This window comes from Sceloporus undulatus, chromosome 6 (genome assembly GCF_019175285.1).
Source record: "Sceloporus undulatus isolate JIND9_A2432 ecotype Alabama chromosome 6, SceUnd_v1.1, whole genome shotgun sequence".
Lineage (NCBI taxonomy): Eukaryota > Metazoa > Chordata > Lepidosauria > Squamata > Phrynosomatidae > Sceloporus > Sceloporus undulatus.
This window is the reverse complement of record NC_056527.1, coordinates 96,464,020-96,482,974: the sequence shown is the minus strand read 5'-3', so window position 1 is coordinate 96,482,974 and position 18,955 is coordinate 96,464,020. Positions and strand designations below refer to the sequence as shown.

Below are 18,955 nucleotides of genomic sequence, written 5' to 3'. Positions count from 1 at the left end.
CCTCCTGCTCCTCTCTTTCTCCCTCTCTCATGCACACACACACACAGACAGACACAGTTCCCTTCCTAAACTTGTCACTCACACCCCAGCAAAGTCTTTAAAAAGTGTTTTCTGGACTCCAGTGCTTCACAGCAAGAAAGCTGCAGCCAGGCTTCAGAAGCAACAGAGGTGACATTCTCCTGCTGACAGTTTCCCTGGACCTCCTCAGCCAACAAACCCATGACAGAGCAAAAGGCAAAGACTGGAGAGCTTTCTTCTCACCAGAAAGGATCTGATTCTTCTTGGGTTGGTTGAACTACTGAAAAAAAAAAATTAAAAACATAAAACCAACCCTTTGCTTCTTCTCGCAGCTGGAGTTTCCTTGGCGAGCATCCTATGATAGAAAAGTTTCCTGCGGCTAGATGGATCCACCTGCTGCTGCCAGTAGCTGTATGAGAAACTCTCACCCTACTGCCACCCTCTGGGGATGCCTGCGGAACCCACATGCTGAGGCCGGAGGGACACCAGGCCTCCACCATTATCCACAAGCCCCCTTTTCATTCCACCACAAACCAGACTTGGGGGTTTATTCAGACTTTTCAACTTCTTGCCTGGCTGCGGCCCCTCAAAGCCATCCCCGGGATGAACGGGCTTTTGTGGATGAGCATCATCCTTCCTTCCAGAACCCTGCTTGGCACTTCACAGCCCTAGAGGGGCGAAGGCGGCTTCCGGCTGAGTTGGCTCTAGGGATGGGAGAGCCAGAGAGTGGCAGCCCAAATGTGGTTGATACGACAATAGGCACAGGTGAAGATTTCATCCTGGCAGGGAATGCAGTGAGTGAAATGGAGAAGAAACCATCCAGGAGGAAAAAGGGAAATGCAGGTAGGTGGAATTGTGTGTGACTGCTCTCCAACCCCTTTTTCTGTTTATTTAGCTTTGTTTTTGGTCCAGAGAGCATCAAAGTGGCATAAACAAGAGTAATTTACAATATACTGTAGTGGTAGAATTCAAAGATGTAGCCATGTTAGTCTGTTGAATCAGCATGTAGAGAGATCTTGCAACACCTTTGAGCCTAACTGAAAGAAAGAGGTTTGCAGCATTAGCTTTCATAGGAGTTTATCACACTGGGGCTAATTTTGGCATTAAAGAGAGATTAAAGCGCATTTAAAGCATCCCGTAAATAAAGCAAAAATGGCAAGCAGTTGTGCGAATTATTATCACACACAATTGTGCAAATAAAGTGATATCGGAAATGCATTGTCGCTGAAATCTCAAAAGTAAAAAGATGTGCATTAATGTTTTTTGTGACCACTTTAATGGTGGATTTTGTGAGATGTCGTGTGAAATTGTTTCGTGTAATTGCATGATTTTTCTGGGATATTCATGGGATAAACTGCCAATCTCCTTCATATGATAAACTCCGTCGACTTAACTCTACTTCCTCATGCATCTGATTCTCATCCAAATGCATCTGAGGAAGTAGACTTAAATCTATGAAAGCTCCTGCTGCCAACTTCTTTCTTTCAGTTAGTCTCAAAGATGGTACAAGATCTCTCTATATTACAATATAGTATTGGTATTATCATTATCTTCCTCCTCATCATCAATGAAGAAAAGGAATAAAATCTACTAAACCAGTGTTTCCCAAACTTTGGTCTTACAGGTGTTTTGGACTTCAACTCCCAGAAACCCCAAACAGATTGGTCAACAGTCCAGAATACTGGAAGCTAAAGTCCAAAACATCTGGAGGACCAGCATTTGGGAACTACTGCTAAACACAGTGGAACAATTTGTAACTTTTGGTAGAAGGATTTTTTGTGTTTTCAGGGCCACTACTCAGAAGGCCCTGCTCTGCATCAATCAATTGAAGCTTTGATAATGGTAAGAAGCAGACCAAGGCTTTTGATTTTAGGATACATAGAACGATTGCCTGGAACCAAAATTGTGCTGAAGGGGCTAGGCATACCTGCTCCTAAAATGGAATTTGGTTTGGAATTGCTTTTAAAATCACATGATTTGCCCTAAAGAATTTTGGGAAATGCCATTCTGGAAACTGCAATAGTGTCCTTCTTAGAGCTTCAACTGGAAAGAAGTATATAAATAGATAAATATAAAAGTAGTGATAAGTTCTCCTTATAATACATCTACTTTAACATGCCCAGTATCTGCAACATTTCACATCATGGAAGCACCTGTAGCTTCAGATTTGCAAATTGTACACCAAGCTTAACTGCATACATGCAAATTCTCCCCATACTTTTTGAGCAAAAGATTTTCCAAAATGAGAAGAATTTCGATTCCATCTAAAACTGAGACCATCTTCAGTACATGGCAGAGTAGGCTGCCACATTACATCCAACAGATGCTCCATAGTTTCTCTTCAAGAGGCAACACAACCATCATTGCATATCTTCCAACATTTTACTGATGTAAACTTGAACACATGTGGCCAAGCCACATCAGAGTGTGATCAAGATGGCAAAAGTGATGAATGAGGAAGAAGAACACACAATTTAGGAGAGGCTGCAGCAGTTTGCTTTTGCCTGAGCCTCCTGTGAAGGGTAAGATTCTGGCCCTGTCCTCTCTTCTAAATGAATTAACTGAATACAAACAATTTCCCACTGCAAACACAGTTTGAAACAATTGAAAAGAGGGACAGTGGGAGGAGAGAGAGAAACTGGGACCTTTTGCAGGCCTGGAAACTCAGGAAGATGAGCAAGGCAATCTATGGAATCAAGGCAGGAAAACCACAGTTGCATCCTGATTCATAGCCCACTAACTTCTGAACAAAAGGTTGAGCATTCTAGTTCACCACATGACAGCTCTAATCCCAGTGTGCTGACCTCAAGAGGCTGTTGTGAGGTTCCAGATTTCAGACTTGACATGGTGGCATACTCTGGCTTGGACATTGTTGTGTGCCTTCAAATCATTTCTGATTTATGGCCTAAGGTGACCCTATCACAGCGGTTTTGGAGGCTGAGAGTATGTGACTTAGGTCACCCAGTGGGTTTCCATGCCCGAGTGGGAAATCAAACCCTGATATTGAGCCATAGTCCAGTGCTCAAACCTCTACACCATACTGGCTTAATCATTCTGCCTTTATTCCAAATGTGCGGAACTGGTTGTGGTTTTTTCCACGCCATATGTTGAGGAGCATTCTTGTCTTTATGGTCCCACATGTTCTAAGCCAGAGTTAAGATTTATTATCAAACATCACTATATGACTATGATGAATTTGCATTTGCTCTGGGGCTATTTTATCACTGCATTACCTCTACAGCTGATCATATAAGTATTTTAAATTAAAACAAAACCTGAGAGTATTTGACTTTCTTCAAATGGGTACAGTTATTAAAGCAATTACAAGAGTATTGTGGCATTTTAAAAACTAATAAGTTTATTATTAAGCGAATTAAGCTGAGTTCTGAACCTTTGGAATGGTGGATTACAACATCCATAACTACTGTCCACTAGGTATGCTGGTTGGGGCTGAAGGGAACAGCAATCCAAACTGTAGCCCAAATAGCATCTGGGCAGTTGCAAGTTTTTCCTCCCATGGAGTAAACTTACACTTCATGAAATACTTGAGATACAAAGATTGAATATCAACTGAAAAAAGAGGAAAGAGAGTCCTACAAATTCCAGTATTCCACAGGATGGAGCTATAGTATATAAAGTGGTGTCAGACTGCATTATTGCTACAGTGTAAATGCACTCTTATTCTTTGAAAAAATTCATGCGGTATTTTTGTGCAGGAAAAAGCATTTTCTGTGCAGGAAAAGAATTCTCTGCAGAAAAACAACAATGATGCTTTCTGCGTAAAACAACCACTTGCAAATTTTGTGCAGAGCAAGTCAAACATGACAAACACACTTTTCAGATTTTTAAAAAATGTTTTTGAATATTCTTCCCATCTCTAGCAGGAGCAGACTGAGCTGGTACGAATCTTCCTACAATGATATTCAGTGGGATAAGGTCCCATACTACACCTGAAGGGAACAGGTTGGTTAAAGGGTTGCAGGCTATTCCATATGGTGAATATGGCTCTGCCCTCCAAGAGCATGGAAAAGCCAGGAGCCTCAGGAGAAACTGCTGCCTGAGACAGTAGCCCTCTTCTACCTTATGGTAGAGCCTGCTCACTGCCACCTCTAAGCTTGCTTGTACCAAAGAAAACATGCTGGATTGCTAGGGCTTATTGCTTGGTTGGTACATTTGGTATAAAAGAGAATACCGGTACTTTATCACTTCCAGAGCTGGGTATAGGTTATTTTTTGGACAAAGAATCCCCCAGCAAGCATGACTTGGTTGAGGCACTATATAAGAATACTCTCCAACTGTCCCAGTTTAGCAAGGACAGTCTCCGGTTAATTCTTTGCTGTCCCACTTTTTCAGCCACTTTAAATATGTCCCAGTTTCTATCTCTTCCTCCCGCTTTCCCCATTTGTCTTCACCTTACTTCAGTTGCTGTAAACTGAGTTCAAAGTGCAAAAGTAGTTTGGACTAAATTAATACAGCAGGAGACAGGAGGGGGCAGAGTTTTCTACTTCCTAAACTCAGTACATACAGTAAATACCAGAATTTATCTGGTTTAAACCATACTTTTGTGTGTTCTTCTTCACTGATAACTTTTGTCATCTTGTTGCCTGGCCACACTGTGATTTGACCACATTCTGATATGACTCAGACACGTGTATCCTGTTTTTAGGAGGGTACGTAAAAGTTGTCAGCCAATTTTAATTTCTAACCCTAATCTTTGCTACCTGCTCTTGGATTGAAAGACATGCAAGTTGTCTTCTTTTAGAGACATTTGAAGAAGCAATTGGATCATTTAATTCAGATTTGCATTCCTGGCTAGGAAGGTATAGTGCAAAACTCCCCTAATGCAAAGCCTAAAATACATTGTGTGGCTGAGATGAAAATTTTCTTTTAGGCAGAAATTCCAGCTCACTTTCAGACCCTACTTTATCCTGGAGTCACAATCTGGAGAGAGAGGAACAACTTTCCCAGCCAGAGCTTTAGTTGGAGTCAGTGCCAAAACGCCAGATGATGCCAAGGTGTCATTACTCAAATCTGTGAGATTCTCATGATGAACAGAGAGCCTCTGAGAATAGACTTCCTTGGCAGGTGGTGGTTCTGATATCAATGGGATCATGAATCTCCTTGACTGCATCCAAATTACAGAAATAATCCAGTCTGACACTAGACTAAAATGCTCACCCATCCCAATTGGTTAAATTCAGTAGGTTCAGTGATTCCCAGCATGGAGGGGATTATGTTTTGCCATGTAGGCGTTAAAGCTGAGGAACTGCTCAGAAACAAGGAGATGGCAACCATAACTGCAACACTAATATATTGGCCTGTATAGGGATCCCAAAGTAGTTTTTAAAGAATTAAGCTTAATCTAGGCAAATGAATATGATATTCTCACCTATTGACAATGGCTAAATTCAACAGATACTACTATTTTCAACACGAACTCAATCATGCTGGTCCCCCCCTGCTGCATTTTTCTTCAAAATGAGGAACCTGTCAGGCAAAAGAGGCTTTAGTCGTAATTTATCACTAGCATAGTTGAATATACAGGGCTCAACACAGCAAACTTTAAAGGATTAAGCACTCCAGGTTCTGGCTCTGGATGCACAAATTTATCAGAGGTGTCATTAGTGGGTGCAGGGTGTGTGTATGTACACCTGGTAGGGGGGTACATCTGGTGGTGGTGGGTAAACCCAGTGTCCGGGAAAGCAGCCAAATGGTTGATAAGGCCAGCCTACTTTCCAAACAAATAAACACCCCCCCCCCCCCCGACTAGCAGAGTCAGTGCAACCAACACAGGCTTTGAGTTTAAAGGTAGTATCAGAAGAAGGATTACCAAAAGAGTTCTCAAATGGTCCAAGATTTGAGGTATCGGATAGGCAGGTCAGTAAGGTAGTCCAAGGTCAAGGGTTCCAGATAATCAAAATAGGTCAGCAGTCAAAAAAGCAAAGGTTTGATCCAAAAAGCCACAGGAGCCAGAGACAGAGGTTTTCCTCCAAGAAGGTCAGATAATCACCAGCAACCAGACATAAATGCTCCAGCTGCCTAAATAGGCAGGCAGCAGGCAGCAGGCATTCAGGCGTGTGTGATTACCAACTCGTTTCTGATAAAGCCTTTGAAGGGCCTCCCTTTAGGCTCAATGCTCCCTAAAGGTAGGCACAGTCCCCTGATCCTCCTCTATGTCTACAGCCTCAGCCCCAGGCAGACTTGGCTGATGAACCTTTGGAGAGGCCACAGACTCTGCTACAGCAGAGCTAGGGCCAGCCTCAGGCTCCCTAATTGCAGGCTCAGGTCCCAGAGCTCTGGCTCATCCTCTGAGTCCTCCAAGTCATCCTCCAGGCTGGGCATGACACCCAGAAGGACTAGCCTGGCTACTGGGCTAGAAAGAAGGGGTGGTGCTTCCCTTTTTTGCTTGCCAAGCCGCTACATCAGACCCTGAATGGGGCATTCAGAGGCTGAAACAGTTTGACTAGGTGGCTGGTGGCCAGCTAGGGGGGCAGGTGAGTGAAGCAGTGGGTTGGAGGGAAGGTGGGGCATCCTCCCCCTCCAGCTCTTTATGGCACCTGCACTGGGTGACACCAACCTCGGTGATGCCACTGAGTATACGTTTCTCCTACATTCATTTTTTAATCTCACATTCTCTTTGTCCTGGGGTCCTTTATCCAGTGATGTAGGCTCAAATCAATTGACATTAGAATTAAAGTCACTTCAATGACTCAAACTCAACTCGATTCAACTTGACTCGTGACTTGCCTCTTTCTAGCATCCAACTTCTGACATTATTCACTTTGAGCACCTGCCCCCAGAACATGGGGCACATTTCTTGGAGGGGAACAGCAAATGCATTAGGCAACAGGCTTAAAGTGGAAGGATCTTTCTATAGCTTTTCAAAAGCTTTAGAAGGCTCCTCCAATGTGCCATGGGGAAGAGTGCCAAGCAGACCTCAACACTCACTTCAAGCCCATTGCTTTATATGTTTTTTGTTCCCCTCCAAGAAATGTACTCCGTCTCCTTTTTTTCTGTTAAAGTTGGCTCCCAAACTTGCCTTGAGACTTGACTTGAATTTTTGCAAGGACTTCAGACTTCACTTGATATTGGAAGGCAGAGCCCTGACACTTAATTTGAGACTTGGAGTACAAGACTTGAATATGTCACTGCCTTTAACACAACACGGTTATAGCACTCTGGTTCAGGTTTAATCTCCAACTCCTTCTGTCCTTCCTTATTGATCCTGAAAAGGATCTAGGACTGAGCATTGGCAAAAGCAATAGGTTAAATTGGCTAAGACTTGTTTTTAGGTTCTGGGGATGGGGCAGAACTAGGGCCAGCACCATCATAAGTCAAAGTGAGACAACTATCACTGGTATTAGATGTTGATGGACAGCAGTTCCTTGTATACTGTTAGGATGCTCACCTCTATGGAAAGACAGAAGGTTATGAACAGTCAGGGGACAGTTAACCTAGGTTGCTGATGCAGGTGTGGTGGAAAATACTATCTAATTTGCATGCTACATAATTATAGCACCATGATTCTACTTTAAATGCCATGGCTGCATGGGATCCTGAGGTTTATAATTTGGCGAGGCACTGGACTTCTGTGGAATTCTAAATATCGCTTCCTAAAGAGCAAATCCTGGGATTCTACAGGATGAAACCATAGAAGTTAAAATAGAATCATAGGCCCCATACAGACTGCCAAAATAAAGCTGCTTCGGGTCACTTTGGAGGTATGCTGTTTAAATAATGTATGCATCCTAAGAGTCTGGAAGCTGTGCCAAAGCTGGATCGTGGCTTTGACGCGGCTTCCGGACTCTTAGGACCCATGCAGCATTTAAACAGCATACCTCCAAAGTGACCTGAAGTAGCTTTATTTTGGCAGTCTGTATGGGGCCATAGTGCTATAATTGTGCAGTGTGAAAGGAGCCTGAGTATGAAGAAATTTTCTATTTTGGTAAATTGCTGTTAAAAATGGACTGAAATTAGATTTTTACCTTCACATGTGTAATCCATTTGGACTGAAAAGGGCTTATGAAATCATCTAAGCAGTTTTGGGATTGTCCCAAGGAATTCTCTTTTGGAGAGGATCTGGACCTCACCCTCAAAAAACGTGAGCCAAGGCAGTGATAAGTTTTTTTAAGCGTCCCAATTTGGTTTTTAAAAAGCCAACTCGACCTTTACAAATGTTTCAAGCCCAGATAAACTCAGCCGATGAATGTTGGAAGCAAATGACTTCTTCAGCAACCAGTCTTGTATTATTCTTTTAAAAATTCATGAAATTATAGATCTGCTGCTTCAACTGGCACTAATTTTTATTCAATTGTTCCCAGTTTCTCGCAGTCTTTCATTTAGCTTCTGTTGGTTTTTATGCTTCCTGATATGGTTTAGGGGCTTTTGCTGGGATTCCACAAAGGGCAGTGGTGCGGCCATAGAGTTTATCAGACAAGGGAAATTGGAAGTATAATCCAATGGCAATCCAAATGCAATCATGGGGTTTTATGTTATGGCATGCTATTTTCGGACAATGGGAAGTCAGTTCGAATACAATTCACATTCACGTAAATTCGCTGAACTAGCGAATTCACGTAAATGCATTCTGGCCCTACTTTCTTTTCATTCGAAATTAAAGAAATTTCTCAGGTGTGATAAAGTGTTTCTGTTCTCTTCGTCTTTCAGAGAATCAAGACACAGGTGGAGGAGGCAATAACCAGACTTCCACCTCCACTACCACAAAAGCAGAAGCCAACAGCTCCAAAGCACGGAAGGAGCGCACTGCCTTCACAAAGGACCAGTTGCGGGAGTTGGAGGCAGAATTTGCACACCACAACTACCTGACAAGGCTCCGGAGATATGAGATCGCAGTGAATCTTGACTTGACGGAAAGACAGGTGAAGGTCATCCCAGTTATTGGTTCCTACCCCTGCTCTCCCAGTGTCCCAGTTCAACACTCAAACCACTACACCATGCTGGCTCTCCTTATAACAGAAATTAAAAGTGGCCCTCCAGTCCTTTCCAGATTTGTCAGTCTAAGAGTTGGGGGATGGATAGGAAATGAGGCAAATGCTATCCTGGAGTGAAAACACTGACTTGGCTTAGTCAGTTGTTGTTGTTGTTGTTGTTGTTGTGTGACTTCAAGTCATTTCTGATTTATGGTGATCCTAAGGTGGACCTATCATATGGTTTTCTTGTCTTGTTTAGTCTAGTAAGTTGCCATTGCCATCTTCTGAGGCTGAGAGAGTGTGATTAGCACAAGGTCACCCAGTGGGTTTCCTTGGCTGAGCCAGGATTCGAACCCTGGTCTCTCAGTGTCCTAATCCAATGCTCAAACTACTGCACCACATTGCCTCTCCCTTTAAAAAGAATAAAAAGTGACCCTCCAGTCCTTTCCAGGCTTGTCGGAGTTGGTCTTTGTGGGCCGATAGGAAATGAGATGAGTACTCCCTGGAATAGAACCACTACTTAGGTTTACTGTAATGATGATGAAGTGGCATCTAACAACATTATTTCTACAATGTAAATGCATCCAAAGTGGTATTAAACTGCCAAGACTATGTAGCTTAGATAGACTCTTAAGTGCGGTGAAGGTGATATTTGGAGCACATATTCCTGCCCTGGCAACAAAAGCTTTAAGAAACATAGTGAAAGTGTACTTATGCCATTCCAACTAGGGCTGGCCACTGTTATTAAACTTATTCTTTCTCATTCCGCATCAGATTGCATTAAATTTTTCTCACTATGTGACAATTTAATTTTTGTGTACATGTTTTAAAACTCTATAGTTTCAGTGCTTTGAAGGAACATGCTTTTGTGTGCAGTTTTTTAAATGCACACATTTTTAGCATAGACATGGGAATTTTCTCACCAAAAGAGTTTTTGTGTTCATTTTAAAAATACGCCCACTTGCACCTATGCATCATTTTAAGATTACGGTATGCATTTTGTTTGTGCATGTGTTGCTTGAAATGTACTCATTTCCCTTCCCAGTTTTTCAAATGTGCATATTTGTTTACACTTCCTTTTTCTTTTCAGATATGTATTGCAAACATCAGCAAAGTACTAGTTTTGAAATATAAATGGTGTTTTGGTTTACTGTTAAAGTTTTGGGAAGTTCAAAATTTAGTTAATCGGTATGGAAATGCAAACTGAGCAAATTTTCTCACCCTTCCCAGCTTCTGACATGTTTCAAAACTTTTGCTCTGCCTTAATCCTGGGATTAAGTGAATGTGTACATGTCATTTTTTGAATGCTACACTGCAGCCCTGAAATGTCAGTGACTGTTCACTGTTAAATTACTGCTAGAAAAATCCCAGTGTTGCCTTTGCTCCTGTTTCTTTGACTGCTATTGTCATGGGCTGCTGAAAAGAAACAGCATATAAATGGTTCTGGCATAAGCAGGCCTATACCTTCTGTACAGAAACAGCTGGACGTTTTCAAAGTCTGCACCTTTTCCCTCACACGGGACACAAGCCAGACTTGAAGCTGGATATCCATGATTGGATGTCCCTTAAGCAATGCTGGATGAAGTGGTATTTATTAACCCTTTCCTAGGCATCGCCTGAGATGAGTTTGGTGTGCTAACAGGACATTAGTTCTTCTTGTGTACCTTCAAGTTGTTTCTAACTTATGGTGACCCTAAGGCGAACCTATCATGTTTTTTTTTTTGCCAAGATTTGCTCAAAGGGAATTTGCCATGGCTGTCTTCTGAGGGTGTAACTTGCTCAGTGGTTTTTCATGGCTAAACTGAGATTTGAACCATGGTTTCCCGAGTCCTAGATCAACACACAAACCACTATGGAGTTTATCAAATGGGAGGAATTTCTCTTAAATTAGAATGAAAAGAAAGTGGGGCCAGTCCCTGATATGTTGGGTTGCCAGTTCCAGTTTTCATGGATCATCTCCAGGCAGGAGACAAGAGTACAAATTCTTCTTGCTCACCTCCAGGCAAAAAGAAAGAGCTGGGTGCAAATCACTAGCTCAGATAGGAGAGCAGCACTTTACTACAGTTTCCAAGAACTCATAATTTCCTTGCTACAACTTGTAAATACTCTTGAGGTGTTAGTGGTTATGGATTTATTTAATTAGCTTTTCCCTACCCTCCTATCTATCGAGGTTCTTGGGTTAACCCTCAGCTCTGCTCTGCTCTGCTCCTGCCTTCTAGCTACAAGCAAGCTGGATTAAATGTCCTTTATATCTTCTTTCCTTAATTAAGTGAGAAGGACCAGTCCCCCCATTTCATCTTGATCTGCAAAAAGCCCCCTTCACTAAGATTGCTCACTTAATTTCCAAACAGGAAAGTATGGTGTGTGTGTGTGAGAGAGAGACAAGCTATGAACAAATGTGGTTGGTACTTAATGCAAAATGCTTAATGACATCACCAGTGGCTGTTTCTAGGAGGTTATTCAGATGGTGAAAATATCCAGGATGAATCTGAATCTCTATTGTTCACATGCAACCCAAATACACGCAATTCAGTTTTTTGGGGGAGCCCCCCCAAAAACCCCCCCACTTAACCTGAGATAATTGATACTGGAGTTTCCTCTTAGTTTTTTAAAAAAAGATTTGTATTGTTGGCAGTGTGAATAACTGGTGCGAATAGACCTGGGATAATTTGGGATTAAAACTCTGTATGCCTTGAACACATTTCAAATACATTTGCATTATCAGCTCTATCTTTATTCATGTGCTGGCACGTGTGAGCAACCAAACTTGCAGAGATCTGCATAGATGTGGTTCCATAGTGTGAATAACAAATCTGGAATGCATGAGTAAGGTCATTCACATCATTCCACTTAAAAAATGATGTCTGAATGACTCCTCAGTCTTTGGTTTTGGCCCAAAAACCAGCATAACCTCAGTGTGGTGAGTCATGTTGTCACCCCAGCCAGACAGCCACCCAATATCTGGTCTTGCTCCTTTGGCCTATGGAGCAAAGACAGAGGCAGGAGGGGGTTCAGATTGGCACCCCCTCAGCCTTGGAGCTGCACAGAAGAGAAGAAGAATGCCACTGCCACCTCCATTGCAGCAGCTCCACCTGACCTGACACCTCAGCCCCCTGCTCTGCAGGCAGTGTCAGGTAGGCAGACAGCAGGAGAGGGAGGAATGGCAAAAGGAAAAGGGGTAGCAGGGAGAGAAGAGTGCTCACCATCCATCCATTCCTGCCTGACTGCCCATCTCATCCTGGCCAAGCTGCTTGGCACACACGCCACCTGCCTCTGCCAACCAGTGCACCTCTGCCATTCACCCACTGGTGCCACTGGTAGCATGCTGCCGCCACCTGACAGCCCTTTCTGGGTCTGTTCAGGGCTGTTGGCCAGGCCAGAAAGAAGGAGGTGCCAGTGGTGGCCACAGGCTTTCCCTTCTTTCTAGGAGGCCATGACTGTTCCTCTTCAAATCCAGAGCTGGCCCTTTCACCCATCCATCAAATCTGGCCCTGTTCCTTGTCAGAGTTAAAGGATTTTGCTTTTCACTGGTTCTCAGAGCTGGCTGAACCATTAGACAAAATAAGCAGCTACTCAGGCAGATCTTGGGTGTTTTGCCAAATTGTTAGTTATTTAATTTCTTTATATTTTATTTTTACTGTCTGGGACCAAAGATGTGTTAGAGGTGCCAAAAATAACTTTCCTAACTTTAAGTACTGACTTAAGTGGTTGGTAGGATTGCCAGTCCCTGAAGTTTCCAGGCCAAAGCCAGAGACCTAGGAATGGCCCCTAGCAATGTCATTAAGCTTTATGCGTTTAGTACCAAGCACAGTTGCTCACAGCTGGTCCTTCAAACACACAAACAAAATATATTTTTCTGTTTGGAAAGTAAGAGATAAATCTTAGCAATAGGGATTGCTCCTAGATCAAGATGAAATGAGGGCATTACTCCTTCTCATTTAGGGAGATGTGATATGGAACATCTAATGTAGCCTACTTGTTTCTAGCAAAAAGGTGGGTGTAGAGCAAAGTGGAGGATGAACCCTGGCACTACAATGACTGAGAGGGAAGGAGGAAGCTAGCAAAGGTTGCATCTACACTGCAGAATACATGCAGTTTGACAACGCTTTAACTGCCATGGCTCTGCTATGGAATTCTGGGATTTGTACTTTTGTGAGATATTTAACCTTCTCTATCAGAGAGCTCTAGTGCCACAATAAACTACAAACCCCAGGATTCCATTAGATGGAGCCATGGCAGTTAAAGTGGTGTCAAACTACATTAGTTCTGCAGTGTGGCAGTAGCCTTAGTAAATTCATAGACCCTGAAAAGTCTTGGTAATTTGCAGCACAAAACTAATTAAGCTTTGGAAAATTGTTGCAAGCTCAGCTGTAGCTGAAGCAGGTAAGCTGCAGATTTGCATGAACTCCATTCCTCTTGCCCAAAGACACATTGACCAAAACCAGAGAATTTGCACCCTTGTGTCCCACTTGCAGATGACACATGAATACTGGAGACTGGGGCCAGGCCCTAAGATCTGGGAACACTTGTGATTGGGGTGAAAGTGAGTTATTTGCTGTTTCACCTCAGACAGCAAATTTTCTTTGCCCCTATTGAGTCTCCTCCAACCATCTCTATCTCCAACAACAGACAAAGCCAAAAGACCCATTATCTTTTCTCATAAGCAGCTGGCCTAGTACAGAAAATCATCATAGCAATCTATCAGCCATGTTGTGTGCATTCAAGTCATTTTTGACTTACAGTGATCTAAAGGTGAACCTATCACAGGGTTTTCTTGACAAGATTTATTCAGAGGACGTTCGACATTGTCTTCCCCTGAGGCTGAGAGCATGTGGCCTGCCCAAGGTCACCCAGTGGGTTTCATGGCCAAGCTGGGAATTGGATTCTGGTTTCCAGAGTTGTAGTCTAACACTCAAACCACTGCCCCATGCTATCCACTAGGCCTTCATTTAATTTGATCAAACACAAGTTCAGCTAGCCAGCCACAGCATTATAGCTATATGTTAGGAATTGCATATGCTTACAATCTATGTTCTTCCCTCTTCTCCTGTAGGTCAAAGTATGGTTTCAGAACCGCAGGATGAAATGGAAACGAGTGAAAGGCGGACAGCCAGTGTCACCACAGGACCACAACATGGAGGACATGGACTCTGCTGCTTCCCCTAGCTCAGAATAATGCTTTCTTAAGTGACTCCATAGGTCTGGATCAACTGCTTGGTGTATCAGTGTCACTCCAGATTATACAGATTTCCTCCTAAGACTGTCACGTGACTTTGACCAAGGATAGTCGAAGGAACAGCTTCAGAGCACCTGGTTTTGCTTTCTCAAGTAGCTCTGGTCAGTCTCACATTCTGAGATTGAATTCCTTTTGCAAGCAACCCAAAAGGGGAACAGATCTCAACTGTGTAGAAGTGGATTCCTAACATGTCCATGATAAAGACATACTTTTATTTTTTTACAGTAGAGAAATCCACTTAGACATTGTGTTCATTTCATATTCCCTTCCTCCTCAGATTCATGTAAAGAAACAAAAACAATACTGAAAGTCTGTGGCAGAAAACTAGCTGTGCATGATATTGATTTGTTGGCCTTCTGTCATGTCACCACAATGGCCTTATAAAGCCAATGTCTGCAGCAGTTTTGCACTTAAAAATAAAATCTTCCTTTACAATAACAACAATAAAAAGTAGGGGGGTGAATGAAATGAACAATGCAGCATCTTAAAATCAAGAATGGAGTACCAAACACACCAAAGGTTGGTTTTCAACTCTTTTCATCCCAAATCACAGAGGTTTCCCAATCTTGCTTTACAAGCCCAACTAAAAGGAAGATAGTCTATTTGTGGAATGGTAATGGGGAAAATCAGGCCAGAAATTTTACTTTTGTGGCTACGGCTCCCAGAATGCCCCAGCCAACTATGAAATTCAGAGCTGTAGTCTAAATTTTAGGAGTGAAGCCAACTTTTCATAGCAAGTAAATCAAGGATTCTTTGTAAACTCTGGTTTTGTATTATGTTACTCTGTTGTCAATATTGAAAGATTTCACTGCAGGCAGAGGGTACTCCTTTTTGGCCATGTGAAGACCACATAACAATATTTCGATTCCTAGTTCTTGGTTTCAAGAATTTTTCAGAATCAACTTGAAAGCTTGAAAGAATCAGCTTGAGTAATAAACCAGAGGTCGTAAGCTTGCACTGCTGGACTAAATATTCTAAAGACACCTGATCCCATCTGTTCTTGGAAACTCAGCAAGGTCAGCCCTAGTTATACTTGGTGGGTGACCATCAATGAATACCAAGTGCTGTAGGCTATATTTCAGAATTAGGAACTGACAAAACCACCTCTGAGCATTCTTTGCCTAAGAAAACCCTATGGAAAATTCATGGTGTCATCATAGGTAGACAGGCGACTTGAAGGCACATGCACATACAAAAAGTTGCTTTTAGGCCACACCATTGAGGGTGCCAAGGAAAATCCATACAGCTTTTATGAGGGCAGGTCTTGGTCAGCATGCCCTGACTCTGCCAGTGTCTACAACTTGGAAAGGTCTGCCTTTCTTGTTTCAGCATGAAGCTAACTGCAATATGATCACAGTGGGTTCTTTATTATCACAGGTTTTTAGCTTGGCTTATCATCAAATTCAGTGCCTATGTTGTTGGACGTATCTGCACTAGAGAACTAATCCAGGTTGACATCACTTCAGTTGCTATGGCTCAATGCTATGGAATTCTGGGAGCCGTAGTGTGATGTGGCACAGAGCTCTCTGACAGAGAAGGCTAAATGTCTTCCAAAACTACAATTCCCAGAATTCCATAGAACTAAGCAAAATAGAGTGAAAGTGCTGTCAACCTGGATTATTTCTGCAGTGCGAATGCAGGCTGAATGAAACAAAATATTTTTTAAAATATGTAGAAATTACACCATTATGTGTATCTGCTGGCAAAAGGAAAGCTTGGTCAGTTGTCAGTCTTGATCCTAATTCTTCAAGTGATTGTTCTCTCTTTTAAATCAGTACTCTATAGCAGTGGAATCATTAGGGTTGGTGTCACACACACACACACACACACACACACACACACCCATTGACCTCTTCCCCTACCACACCATACAGAATCCTTAGGAATCTTTTTTGTATTAAAAATGTTACTCATAAATCATAATTCCCCTATATCACACCAAATGTAACGGTAATAGTTGTGACATAAACAACCAGCAAAATTAAAGTTATACCTTTAAATTACAACAACATATGCACGGCCTAAATGTATTTGCATGTACATTGTTTCATGTGGTTAAAGTTACAATTTGGTGAGATGGGATGTTTTTAAAGAAAATTTATAAAGCATTAAAAATTAAAAATATATATATTTTAAAAAATTAGTGTGTGGGGGGGAATTAAACCCAGAGCCTTTCCTTTCTCTTGCCCCACTCATGCTATTTCATCAGCATTTTAAAGGGATGCAGGTGAACAGTGCAGTTTACTTCTGCCAAAAGGCAGATATTTGGGGAGCAGTAGTGTCACCCCCTCTTAGGCTGTCATCTGTTGTGGTCCACACTCTTTGCACCATCCTAATGACACCCCTGCATTATAGCAGTATGCATCAATTTAGATTAAGGTGGACAACATCATGAGGGTGGTCCAAGGAGTCTAGAGGTGTTGAGGGTCACAAAACTACCCTAGAGGGACCAGGGCTACACATTGCTCATGTTAGGATTAAAAGTATATTCATTTATCCTTCTACTTAGATTAAAATTGGAGGGAGGAAATATAATTGCTAGTAGGCATCTATGAGTACTAGCCAATAGACAAAACTTTTCCTAACTATGGGCAATTTAATTCGTAGCAGAATCCTATTTGAGTTTTCCCCAAAGTAAGTCCTGTAGTATTTAATAAGATTTACTTCCAGATAAAGATGCATAGGCTTTTAGCCTGAAGGAGATCACTTTAAAGAGGCAGGTCACCAGAAGTAGTCAGTAACAGTAAAACAGAATGTGTATTTGTGTCTGCCAAGATTTTTTTTCCAGGCCCATGCAGCTTAGACATTTGAAACTTGGCATGCATACCATGGGGATCTCAGAATGTGCATCTGGATAACTGCTGTTGTTGGGTGCTTTCAAGTCGTTTCTGACTTACAGTGACCGTAATGAGGTTTTCTTGGCAAGTTTCTTCAGAGGGCGTTTGCCATTGCCATCCTCAGAGGCTGAGAGAGTGTGGCTAGCCAAAGGGCACTCAGTGGGTTTCCATGGTTGAGCTAGGATTTGGACCCTGGTTTCCCAGGGTCCTAGCCCAACACTCAAACCAGTACACCTAGTTTTAAAACTGATTTACTAATTTTAAATAATTTATGTGTTGGACACTTGTAATGCCATCCTCAGTCACCAGAGGTGTATCTACACTGCAGAATTAAAGCAGCCTGACACCATTCTAACTGCTTTTATCTATCCTACAGTATTTTAGGATTTGTAATTTGGTGAGGCACCAGAGCTCTCTGGCAGACCAGGCTGAATACCTTATCAAACTACAAATCCCAGGATTCTGCAGGATAGACAGTCGTGGCAGTTAAAGTGGGGTCAGACTACTTTAATTCTGCAGCGTGGATACACTCTAAGAGGCAGGCTTTCCAAACTAGCACACACAATATGAATCAGTACATTTTGAGGCTAGTGAAGAAGAGTCAGTAGGAGAGAGGTAAAGGATGCTTTCCCCAACTGCTTTGGGGCAACTACTCTTCACTAGAGTAAGTAGATTTCTCCCTCATAGGCCTGTAGAAATGACCATGGATATAGACAAGGTTCGGGTCCAAGCAGCCATGGTTTCACTTGGGATGGGCACAATGTGTTCAGCTGTAGCGTCTGTCAAGGCTTTGGTGTATCAAGCTAATACTTATTTTAAACTACGCAAAAGCCTTGCACATTGACCAATAAATAATAGAATTATCACTCCTCAGCAAGAGAGAATATAACGAACTCTGCACTCTTTAATCTGTCAGGATTCACTGGTCTTCAGCGTATCATTAATGGGTGATTTGTTGCTTTGAAGAGTGTGTTGTAGTCTGACTTGATGTTTCTTGTACAGCATTTCTAGATCTCAAGAGTTTCCTTAGTAAGGATGGAAGAACTTGCCATGCCTTGAAACAATTTTGCAGACTTCTGAGCCTTAACATTTTGATTCTTTTTTCTGCTTGGTGGTCCAAAACGTTTTTCTTTTACTAATGTAGAAGTGATATCTACATACAGCTGCTGGAATTACATTGTACTAATAAATTATAACAGCCCTCCCCGCTGCATGCTTATGGCTTTCTTTTAATCTTTATACAGATTGTCCAATCTGGTCCTTTTTGTTTCTTGAAGAGGGTGTGTATTTCTTTGTAATTTGTAATCCACTCAGACAGCTTGAGAGGAATGAAAAAAGTTATTTCTGCATATGTTGCCCATTCAGGATCATCCCAGGCAGTGAGATTTTCAGGCCAAAGCCTGAGATCTAGGAACAAGCCCTATTGATGTTATTAAGCATTAAGGACTAACTACGGTTGCTCACAGCCTGCCATTCAAACACAGAGATGCACACTTGTTTGGAAATTAAGACATAAATTTTAGCTAAAGGGACTGTAAAAGGAACATTTAATATAGTTGGCTTGTTTCTAGCCAGAAGGTAGATGCAAAGCACAATGACTGGGAGGGATGGAGGAAGCTAACTAACTGCAGTCGGCCCTCCACATTTGCAGCTTTGACTTTTACGGATTTGATTATCCACGGATTTTATTAGTATGTTCTCTCTAGGAATCTCTAGGACCCCAGCATGACTCTGTGGTCAACACATGCCAGAAGTCATGCTGGCAAACCTAGAGATTCCTAGAGAGAACATTTCTCTAGACATTTGTAAGTGCTCTAGTGCAGTTCTTTGTTAAACCTTTGATAGATGTTGAGCACAGATTTGCACTGGAGGACCAAGAGGTGTTCTCTCAGGTAAAAAGACCAGTGTTTTTTAATTTGCAGTTTTTCCACTTT

The 18,955-nt window shown here is 42.2% G+C and overlaps 1 protein-coding gene across 1 annotated transcript; it reads left to right on the top strand.

Moving 5' to 3' along the window:
- Positions 1–247: 247 nt before the first annotated feature.
- Positions 248–14,926, top strand: MEOX1 (mesenchyme homeobox 1). The gene is made up of 3 exons (XM_042475916.1): positions 248–861; positions 8,686–8,897; positions 14,002–14,926. The coding sequence occupies exons 1-3, from the start codon at positions 402–404 to the stop codon at positions 14,122–14,124; spliced, it is 795 nt and encodes a 264-aa protein (XP_042331850.1). The 5' UTR covers positions 248–401; the 3' UTR covers positions 14,125–14,926.
- The last annotated feature ends 4,029 nt before the right edge of the window (positions 14,927–18,955 follow it).

Coding starts and splice junctions, on each gene's coding strand:
- MEOX1 (XM_042475916.1), top strand. CDS start 402: ATGGATCCACCTGCTGCTGCCAGTAGCTGTATGAGAAACTCTCACCCT. Junction 862..8,685: donor GAGGAAAAAGGGAAATGCAG/GTAGGTGGAATT, acceptor TTCGTCTTTCAG/AGAATCAAGACACAGGTGGA. Junction 8,898..14,001: donor TTGACTTGACGGAAAGACAG/GTGAAGGTCATC, acceptor CTTCTCCTGTAG/GTCAAAGTATGGTTTCAGAA.